Here is a 10,426-nt window from a genome sequence, read left to right on the forward strand (position 1 = left end):
TGCCAGCACTTAATTATCGATGAGATCTCAATGGTGGATGGCAAGTTCTTTGACAGGCTGGAGGCAGTGGCGAGGTTAGTGATTGTCAGGTCAAACAACTAACAGAAAAGAGTTCCCCTAAATTTCCAGGCTGCTTCTTTCCTCTGGTTATGTGAATGGATAGGAGGCAACCACTGGCACTGGAGTAGAAGAAAGGACTGGACTAGAAGAAACCACTAGGACTGGAAGAAAGTATGAAAACATAGCCAGTATTGGGGCAGACCTTTATCTTGAGATAAGCTTCGATCATGTCCCCGCTCCCCAGCTGTGGCTGTTCTGATTGCTGTTTCCATCTCCGGAGCCAAGTGTTGTCTGTAGAAAACTGAATCCAGAATACAGCTGTCTATGCTGTGCCCAGCAGCTCCTTCTTGCAGAGAGAAGCAGTTGTAGTATAACAGCTACCAAACAACCAAGACTGGTAATGACATCTGGGGTGGGTAAGAAAAGCAAACTTAATGTCACGTGATAGCACTGCTTAATTATTTGAGCTCTTTTGACACAACTCAGGATAATCATCTTTTATTCCAGGTGGTGTATGTTTGAATGTACTGACAGACTAAGAAGTAACTTCTGAGACCTGACTGTGTCCAGGTCCTGGAAGGCATTCAAAGCTTCTCCTCTCTTCCCTCCCTTTCAGGGCAGTCAGAAAACAGGATGAGCCTTTTGGAGGAATTCAGCTAATCATCTGTGGGGACTTCTTGCAGCTACCCCCAGTCTGCAAGGCTAACGAAGAAACCAAGTTCTGCTTCCAGGTACAAAACTGTCCCTAAACTCATTCTCATACTTCAAGTCTGCCTCTTTCTTAACAAGAGAATGATTTCCCAGGCAAAAAGCTGGAGGAAATGCATCCACATAAACATGGAGCTGACTGAAGTGCGGAGACAGACCGACAAGACCTTTGTCTCACTCTTGAGTGCAGTCCGTTTAGGCAGGTGAGGAGAAACTCGGCTCTCTTTATAATCCCTGCTCCCTACCAATGGAACAGAGGAAAGAGCAGTTTGTCACTTCTCTGTGCTCTATCAGGAATGTGTGGCTGGGGGCAATAGCTATAAATGCTTTAGTTAATGTAAGCAGGTTTTATATATGCTTCTCCGGTAAGGAAGGACCCTTGCTAGGGTCCCTCTTTGCAATTTTTGCTAAGGAATTCAATGGATCCTGAGCTGGCAATGGCCAGGGCTGGGGCACACATTTGCACTTCTCTTCAACCTTGTGAAGTTATCTTTCGCTGTCCTTCTCTCTGGAGGCTGAGAGAGGGGAGGTTACTGCTGCTCAAGACCTGTACCCGATCACTTTAAATAATAATCTCCTTTTCCTGGTTACCAGGTGCACCGAGGAGGTTACCAGACTGCTGATGCAGACCGCTGCTAACAGGTCTGAGCATGATGGGATCCTGGCTACACGGCTCTGCACCCATAAAGATGATGTAGAAATAACTAATGAGAGACGTTTGCAACAGCTATCAGGTAAACTCCTTGGAGGAAGCTGCTGGCTTTGGGGCTGAGCTCTGAGTGGATGCGATAGGGATACTGTGGTGTCAAGAGAAACTGATGTTCTGTCACGCACAGCAGCACCAGTCCAAGCTGTGCGTGTTGGAGTTGAGCTGCCTGGGGAAAAACTTCACAGCTTTTTGCTTAAAAATCCACACTGTTACTTCTTGGTGTGTAATAGACAGCGAGCTCGTTGCTTGCTGTGAGTTAGGGTGGGTCATTACTGCCTCCATACCCCTGCTTTTTCTTTCTATAGCATTTCAGAAAGGCCGTGCTCTATCCAGCCATGGCTTGAATTAACAGCTATTTCATTTCTGCCTCCCTGTCTGGCCCTAGGATTCTTTCTTAGTCCTCTTTGGAGATCTGGTGTTGGCAGCAAGTGAAACTGGTCATATGCTCAAAGTGGTGATGGCTCAGTTCTTATTTACTGCTGTCCTTTGATTCCCGAGCCTCCTCATGCTCTGGGAGTTATGCTGGGAAGAGAGGCAATAGTGAGCTTTCTGCTGTTAGATGTGACAAGGTTTGTGTGAAGATGTCCTACCAGCAGAGCAGAATTGATATTAAAAGAGGAATTGCTGTTAAAAATAAATGTTGAGCCTCCTGCAATGCTATGTGGAATATGTTCAATGGTTGCAATTTGTCAAATCGTTCTTTCCTGAATAGGAGAAGTGCGCACTTTTGAGGCTTTGGACAGTGACCCAATGCTAGTGAAGTTAATTGATGCTCAGTGTCCTGTGGGTGGTAGAGTTGAGCTAAAGCTTGGAGCTCAGGTGAGTGTGTGTACATACATTTGTGAAAGACCAGCAGATCAAATGGCGTAAGAAAAATAAAGGAATAGCAGATAAATGTATGGAGTAGATCAATGTATAGAATGCAGATTCTGTATAGAACAACTATGCCAGGCCAACAGAAGACTCTGTCCCAATCTTTGTACCCTTTCTGCTTGGAATCTTATCCAGACAGAGAATTAGTTTGATTTGAGTGGAGATCCATGCCTCACGGACAGTGGTGACTGCTATGCTTTGACACATTTCCAATCAGGTTTAGAAACTTCCAGGCAGCAGAGAGCACGGGCAGTCCTTGCCTGCAGTCTCAGCTCCAGGTACAGCAGCCCTCCCAACCTGTAAGGGTATGGCACAGCTTGCCAAATTTGCAGGACTGGGCACCTTGCTGTAAGGTAGGGCTGTCAGAGTGGAAAGGATGCAGGATTGTGCTTATTTGCCTTGGGAAGTTGTTCCTTAGGTGTTCCCGGAATCTATATATGTCTAGGCTGGTTGGTGTTTGGGGAAGGGGAATCTGTTCCCTGGATCTGTGGACAGAAGCAGCTCAAGTGAACTGTTCAGTGCTTCAGAATGATGTAGTTAGGAATCCTAGGAAGGAAAAGCTGTGAAATAATTTCAAATTGGAGATGGTGCTCTATCCTGCAATAGGTGATGTGGCCGTGGCTTATGCATCCTGGCTAGAAGCTTAGCTGCAGGTGGCTGAACAGGCTGTAAGGCCAGTGCACTAAGGGATTTTTCTTTTTCTCTGTAGGTGATGCTAGCTAAGAATCTGGATGTGTCTCAAGGGCTGGTGAATGGGGCACGAGGAGTTGTTGTAGGATTTGAAAGTGAACAGAAGGGTAAGTAAGCTTTTTGATTTTTTTGTTGAAGGAAGGGGGGGAAAAAACAAAACAATCTATCATTGACAGCTGATGACTTGTTAATTTTGTTTACTGCTTGGTAAGAATAATTTGAGGGACAGCAGGGAGGAGGTCTTCTTTGCAGTGAGAGGCTTGGGTCTCTCATAAGGGTGTGATGTCATGTGCTGCATCAGCTGTAGCTGTAGGATGTCTTGTGTCTGCTTTTCTTTATTCTCTAGATTTGCATGTCCTGTCTGTTCTGTTGAAGCAAGTCTTGGTGGGTTTTTTTGTTTGTTTTTCTCAGAGAATAATGTATTTTTCTCTGCATCTCAACTGATAAATTACCTGACTTTAATTCTCCTGCTTAAGTAGGTCCCAAACATCATTTCAGGACATCCTATTTACTGTGTGTGGGTTTAGTGGTGTTGTGTTTTTTTTTTTTGGTGTGGGATTTTCTTTTTTTAATGCAGTCCTAAAAGTCATGAAAGACTGACATGGGGAAGGAGGAAAAAAGTGTTCTTAGGCTGCTGGCTTCCTGGCTGTTAAGTGTCAGGAATAGATCCCTGTTTCTCTCCTGCTCCCATTCCTATAGGGCTGCCTAAGGTGAGGTTTCTCTGCGGGGTCACACAGGTCATCAAAACAGAGAAATGGGTCTTCAAAGGACCATCAGGACTTCATCTGAGTCGTCAACAGTTGCCTTTAAAATTGGCATGGGCCATTTCCATTCACAAGAGTCAGGTGGGTGTTCTTATACCGTTGTCTATAGACTTTTACATCATCATAAGCCTTATTTCCTGGGTGAGCTTGCATTGCTGGTAAAACAGGAGGGAAAACTGAAAGGCCTTTGTTGTGGGGGACCTCTAGAATGTCTGTGCCTAGCTGCAGAGAAGGCAGCACCTCTTCTGCTTGTGATGCTTGTCTACAGGGTCAAGGATGGGCTAGCAATACTGCTGGAGTTTCCATAAGGGTGCTGCCATCTGCATAGTTGGTCTTAGACTATAAAGCAGCATTATTTACTGCTGTGGGCTGATCAGGGTAGTGTTTCTCTGATAGTCATCAGCATTAGTGACACTGAGGTTTGCAGTGTACATGAGGAAGCTGCAGGAGTCACAGCTGTGCTCTTTGGGCTGGACTCCCCCTTTGGTGGTATGTGTTGTTTTTTTCAATGTAACTAATACAGTTCCTACCTTTCCAGAAGACTTTATACACTTTGATAAATACTTGTCTTGGTATTAGACCTGTGAGTTTGTTCCCATGCCACTGCTTAAACCAGGCCACGTTGTAAATTCTGCTGCCTTCTGGGATGTCTCTTGGTGCAGACAGGGTTGGCCAGGCCTAACCCAAACTCTGTCTCAGATGGTCTGTCTGAGGACTGCTTGAGACTGATGGCTGCTCCAGTTAATTACTAGGAGTGAAAACAGCAGGACTTCTTTCCCTGCTGTGTTGATTATATGGGATTTGTGGAGTTTCACACAAGAAGAGGCTCACTGGAGTTAGTGGACCCTACTGTCTGCTAGCAATTTCCTGACAGTGGGGAAAACTGTCCTTTTCTTTCTACTGATTCCCATCTTTTAATCAGTTACATAGTCAAACAAGAGAATTCCTTTTTTTTATCAAGCCCGTACACCAAGGATGGTACCTTTGACAGACTCGTAGGACAGGTTAGTGTTGATACAGCACAGTGTTCTTTTTTGTTTGTTTGTTCTGTAACAAACTTCTCTGTGTCTTTGATAGGGCATGTCTTTAGATTGTGTGGAAATCTCCCTGTCTCGTGTCTTTGAAAGTGGGCAGGCTTACGTAGCCCTCTCCCGAGCCCGTAGCCTTGCAGGTCTCCGTGTTCTGGATTTTGATCCAAAAGTAGTGAGAGCGGATCCTTCTGTGTTGCAGTTCTATAGACAGCTGAGATGTCATCAACTTCTAACCCAGGTAAAAAAATCCTGTGCTAGCAAAGCCTGCTTTGTGCAACCAGGATGAGAGATATTTGTGCTGAGATGCTACTTTTTCTTCCTAAGCAAGATCATTCAAATTAAAACTTGTGGTGGCAGGAGGCATGAAACTGCAGAGAGGGAATGTTGTGGGGCAGCTCTTGGTAGCAAAGTATCTACTGTAGTGTTGGGATTGTATAACACCCTGTAGGTGAAAGGATGGATTAGGATTCTTTGATCCTCTTCTTGCAGTAAGGACTGAAGGGGAAGTGGGCACACAAGAAATCTCTTCTTTTTTTTTTTTTTTTCTCTCCTCCTCCTCCCCCACCCCCAGGATTCTCTACATACCCATTCAGGTGCTGATGAGAAGGAGAACTGGAAATGCAGCTGAGAATGCTCTTCTGGCCTTTGTGAGGCATCAGCACAGACTGCTGAGTTGCAGCGATCTTGCTATTGAGTATATTTGATAACATAGATAAAGTCAAAGGCATTTTTTTAGATGTTTGCTTCATTCAGCTGACTCTGGATATGTAGAAGTATCCCCGTCTCGAGCCTCTGAAGCTTGGAAGGCTTCTGTAGCCCCTTTCTGAGCCCACAGCCTTGAGTACTTCTGTGTCACAAATGCAACTCTAGCAAACAAAATGACTGAACAAGGACGTGCTTGAGGGACCTTCCTACAGTTCTATCCTGTCTGCCTGGTTGCATCTTATTCTCCACATACGTAGACTGAAACTTGTATGCCTTTCTTCAAGTATATCACGGTTGAGAGATGGAAGGTGTGTGTCCTCTTTGCCTGGATGGATTGGACCTGTTCACAAGAGCTGCTGACACAAGGGAAAGCAGTGCTAAGTATCTGGAATACGTGCTTGATTCTCCTGCAAGCAAGGAGCTGCCAGGAGCCGGGCTATCACTTTATAGCATGCTGGGATGTTCTTGCCTTCCAGATGCTTAACACCAGGAAGCTTTGCGTAACTTCTTCCACAAGCAGAACTGTAAGAGTTATACATTGCCTGTTATGCTGATACATAGCCTTTTTGTTAGTCTGTTGCATACAATAAGATGTGATTTTTAGTTTTTTAACCTTCCGAGATGAGCTGGCACTGTTTAAAAATAGGAGGAAGTCTTACATCTTATACCCATAATTATGCAACTACAAGAATCATGAAGATCTACTACCCCATTAGCAAGAAGGGAGTGAGAGGAGATGGGTGCTGGTGGGAGCCCCTCTTGTTTAAACACATGAGGCTCGCTCAAATGGGAGGGAGTTTCTGCTGGAAACAATGCATCTAACTAATAAGGTGGAAGTTGAATGTGCAATAGGGAATAATGCCCAAAGACATGTGAAGTGAGCTGTAACTTCACCTGTTTCAGCAAAAGCAGAGATGAGCAGAACTAATATACTGTCTTTTTGAAGCCTTTATAAAGGAGAAGCTTTGGTCTTTGTATTTTAGCACATTGCTTAAAGCTTAAGTAACTTGTATATTTTTAAATGTTTAACATGCGGGAATAATGTGAAATATCAACATCCAGTTTGAACTCATCTCTTGCAGGGGAGTGTCTCCATACCAAAGCCTCTGCAGTTTGAGTGAGTTGAAGGCCACTTCTTGGCAGCTACTCTCCTTAAAGCCAGGGAAGGTTGTTGACTAGCCAGTGGTTAACATAACAGAAATCAATTTTTGGTAGGATTTCAAAACGTATTTTTTTAAGTGAGGTTTGTTTTTTCTGGGCTTCAGGGGTAGAGTCTTGGAGGAAGCAATACTAGAAGACAGAATTGTGAGAATTACTCAGAGGTGTTTACTCTAAGAAAGGGTTCTTAATGTATCAGCACATTGTTTCTTCAAAGAAGTCTGGTGGGGAGTAGATGGAAGTTCCTGAAGCTGGGGCTGGAGTCTGTGGAAGGTGAGACCCTTCCTCTCGCACTGCAGGCTGTTCCTGGCACTACCTCTGGTCTTTCAGACTCTCCATGTGTGGGTGTGTATTCTCTCTTTTTTTTTTTTTTTTTTCTTGCCAACTTTCCAATCATTTGAGCTGGACTTAAGCTGTTTGTCCACCTTGGGGAGGAACTGAAAAATGACCTTCCCATGCCCAGACCCCTGGGAAGGAGGGTGCTGGCATGATAAAGCATCACTGTTGGGGCAGATGAGCATTGAGGTGTGATTCCTTGGCCTGCGACTCCCAGAACCTCCACCAGACCTGGATGAGGGCCTGACTCCATTGCAGCCGTGCACCCACAGGGGAGCTGCTGCAGGTGTCCCCCGCCCAGCCTGCAGGCTCTGTCCCCTAGTTGTCTGGGTGGCAGTACCCAGTTGGGGCAATTGTGAGCATGGGGGTGCTCAGGTTCAGCCCTTTCCTCCTGTGGTGGCACGCATAGAGTGCAGGTGCGGCAGGCTGGCCTCAGCCTTTCCTTGGACACCTCTTGTTCCCTTGGCTGTACATCAGCCCTACCCTGCTGTGCATCCCCATGTCGCAGCACTCTTGTCCTTTCTTCATGGCACCATTCTGTGGTGGGTGCCCTGGCTGAGCCTCTGTGCTGTGCCACTCATCTTTCCAGCTGAGCCTCAACATGCATCCTCCACCTTTGTTGTGGGTTGAGTTTTTGCTTTCGTTCACCTTGTTCTACAGACCATCTGCTGAAATTGTGTCCATCTTGCCTTCATGCCCCTTGTGCAGGTGGTCAGAGGCTGTGGGTGCCCTAATTGTCAGGGGCAAGGCTGTCCTGTGCAGGCAGGAAAGCCCCATGCGTAACCTAAAAGCCTGTACCCTTGGCCAGTGGGCTGGGATGGGGCCGGTTTGCACTCTTGTGGGTTTTTAGAGATGGGACGCTGCAGTATGAGGGCTCTGTGTTGCATCGGACGTTGAGGTGTGGGGTCTGAAATGCTCAGGGATGTTAAAGTAAGTTTTACTGTTGGGGTAGACAATTAGGAGTAATATGCCAGGTACTTCCAGTCATACACAATATGTTGATTTATTGTCAGATTCTGTCAGAATAATGAGATAATTCAGGTTCAAATCTTTTAACATCTCTTAAAAAGTTCCTGTACCACTGTAATGAGAAGATAATTTAGAGTGTAAGAGGGTTGATTATGTACAGTGCAAATAAACTTTTAATTGTGAGCTTGTGAAGCAACTCACTTAACTGCAGCTTTCATGCATTTAGGGACTGAAATCTTCCCAGTTGTATGGGGTTTTTTTGGTGCCAATTTGAGATAAAACACTAAGCAGAACTCAAAGCTGAAAAGGGTAATAAATATTTCATGTTACTATTAAATGTACATGAAATATTGTGGTTGCCTTCTCAGAGGTGGAGCAGTGGGAACAGAATAGCAGTGGCTTTTGAAGGGTTGGCAGCTGTCCTGAAGCCAAAAGGGGTCCGTCTGTGTAAATTTTGGATGTTCTCGCTCACTTCCAGCTAAAGCAAGAAGTGCTTGCTGAGGCTGAGTGGGGGCTGAAGACTGCTATTTAAATCCTAAAACGAGCAGTCAGGACAAATCTGAGCTGTCAGGCTCTGTCATGGTTCCCCTGCAGTCAGGATTGTGATGAGGCCTTTTTTTAACAGAATAATGCTTCCATATATATGAGGCAAAAATCTTGCAATAAAAATCCCTTCTTCTTCCAAATACTCCTTAACATGTTAATTTTTCTTGCAGAGGGATATTAATTAGTCTCTAGCTAGAACCCTGTAAAACCAACACGAGATTTTTTTTTTTCTTTTCTTTATTAACTTTTTTATAGCAGGGACTGTACTGGAAGAACACAGCTGCTCATCTTCTCTTCATTAGTAAGTAAAATGAAGAAGAATCTGAAGAGGAAGCAATTTTACATAAGGCCACCACAAGCCTTCTTCAAAATGTCTGGTGATGCTGTTGCTCTCACCTGCTGAGGCAAGGTGGTCTTAGCAGGTGTTGGATTTTTTCAGGGACAAGTCACGTGACTTGTGACAGAACAAGTACATGTGCTATTCTCAGCTTATGCAACCTAGAGCTCACTCTTTTCCCCTGCCCTACCATGGATCTTCTCCACAGGCTGCAGTCCACCAGGAAAAAATTGTTCCACCGTGGTCTCTCCAGGGGCTGCAGGGGAGTCTCTGCTCGGGCACCCAGAGCTCCTCCTCTCTCTATGACCTGGGTGCTCGCAGAGCTCATTTCTCACACTTTTTTCCTCTCAGCCGTGCAGTTTTCCCCTTCTTAAATCCGTTATCACTGAGGCTCCACCAGGGTTGGTGATGGGCTCAGCTGTGCCCTGTGGTGGGGCTGCTGTAGAACTGGCTGGAACCCGTTGGAACCCGCTGTGTCAGGCACAGGGGCAGCCCTGACCTCTCCTCACAGAGATTCCCGCCAACACCTGGGCACGGGCACCTGGTACACCAAGTATCAAGTGTGTTAGCTTCCTTCAAAATTGCCTCTCTACCCTCTCCTGCAGATGCTTATAAAATTTGCATGGTTGGATATCCCGGGATACAGAGGTAAGGCTGGAGGCACAGTGGTAGGTAAAAAGGGAAATGGCCAGTGATGGAGGAACCGCCATTTCTGTGTGGCGGGTGGCAGGAGGCAGAGGTAGGAGGTGGCCTGCAGTATGGCTGGAGCCCAGCTAAAACGAGAGGCATGCCAAGAGGGTGTATGGCAGTGCAGCGAATGTCTGGGGTTTCATTACTGTACTCCAATAAATATAAGGAAATGAATATTGTCTCTCCACTTTCATAAACTGAAGAAAAAGTATTTAAACATGGCTTTTGCTTTAACTTAACTGCAGCTATAATTAAGTGAATTAAACTATGAGTTTGATTCATAATTGGTATTTCTGTTACCACAAATTACAGCCATTCTCTTTTCAAATACATTAAGCCATAAGAAACTGCTTTATACTAGCTAAAGCTTCATAATACATTTGTGTGTTATTGGAAGCATAATTCACATGCAGAGTGTTATTAAAACCTTACCAGCTTCCAGTTTAAATCTTTGTACAGTGATTTAACTCCCTTCTCATTCTTTAAGTGACACTTTCATAATAATTAAACATCAACGTGTCCTTACAGTCTGTACCCCGAAGTCCTGTGGTGCGCAGGAAAGGCAGCAATAGTCCTGTTGGTCTCAGATGCTCTAATAAGATTGTGTCCATGAATTAGATCTTCCTATCCAGAATTGCTCTGAATAGATCAAACAAATGCTACTCTTAACTAATGGAAATATGGTACACTATAGGCTATGCTATGAATGCTAATAGTGTAATTTTTCTCACATATATTAAAAGTTTCTCATTTTGTATTATGCCACTCCACGACATGCAATTGTCTTCTGCTAAATCTAAGCAGTTCTATTATTAGCATGAGAAAAGACCTGAATTACTAGAGATTGCAT

General features: G+C 44.9%; 1 protein-coding gene across 1 annotated transcript; it reads left to right on the forward strand.

Annotated features, from left to right (window-relative positions):
• Positions 1-6: 6 nt before the first annotated feature.
• PIF1 (PIF1 5'-to-3' DNA helicase) lies at positions 7-5,463 on the forward strand (the record flags this gene model as incomplete). The annotated part of the gene is made up of 9 exons (XM_009574875.1): positions 7-74; positions 677-791; positions 865-971; positions 1,363-1,502; positions 2,190-2,296; positions 3,060-3,147; positions 3,740-3,885; positions 4,882-5,073; positions 5,407-5,463. Coding segments are annotated over 9 exons (1,020 nt in total), but the record flags the coding sequence as incomplete, so codon positions are not given.
• Positions 5,464-10,426: the final 4,963 nt, after the last annotated feature.

This window comes from Fulmarus glacialis, unplaced genomic scaffold (assembly GCF_000690835.1).
Source record: "Fulmarus glacialis isolate BGI_N327 unplaced genomic scaffold, ASM69083v1 scaffold18720, whole genome shotgun sequence".
Taxonomy (NCBI): domain Eukaryota; kingdom Metazoa; phylum Chordata; class Aves; order Procellariiformes; family Procellariidae; genus Fulmarus; species Fulmarus glacialis.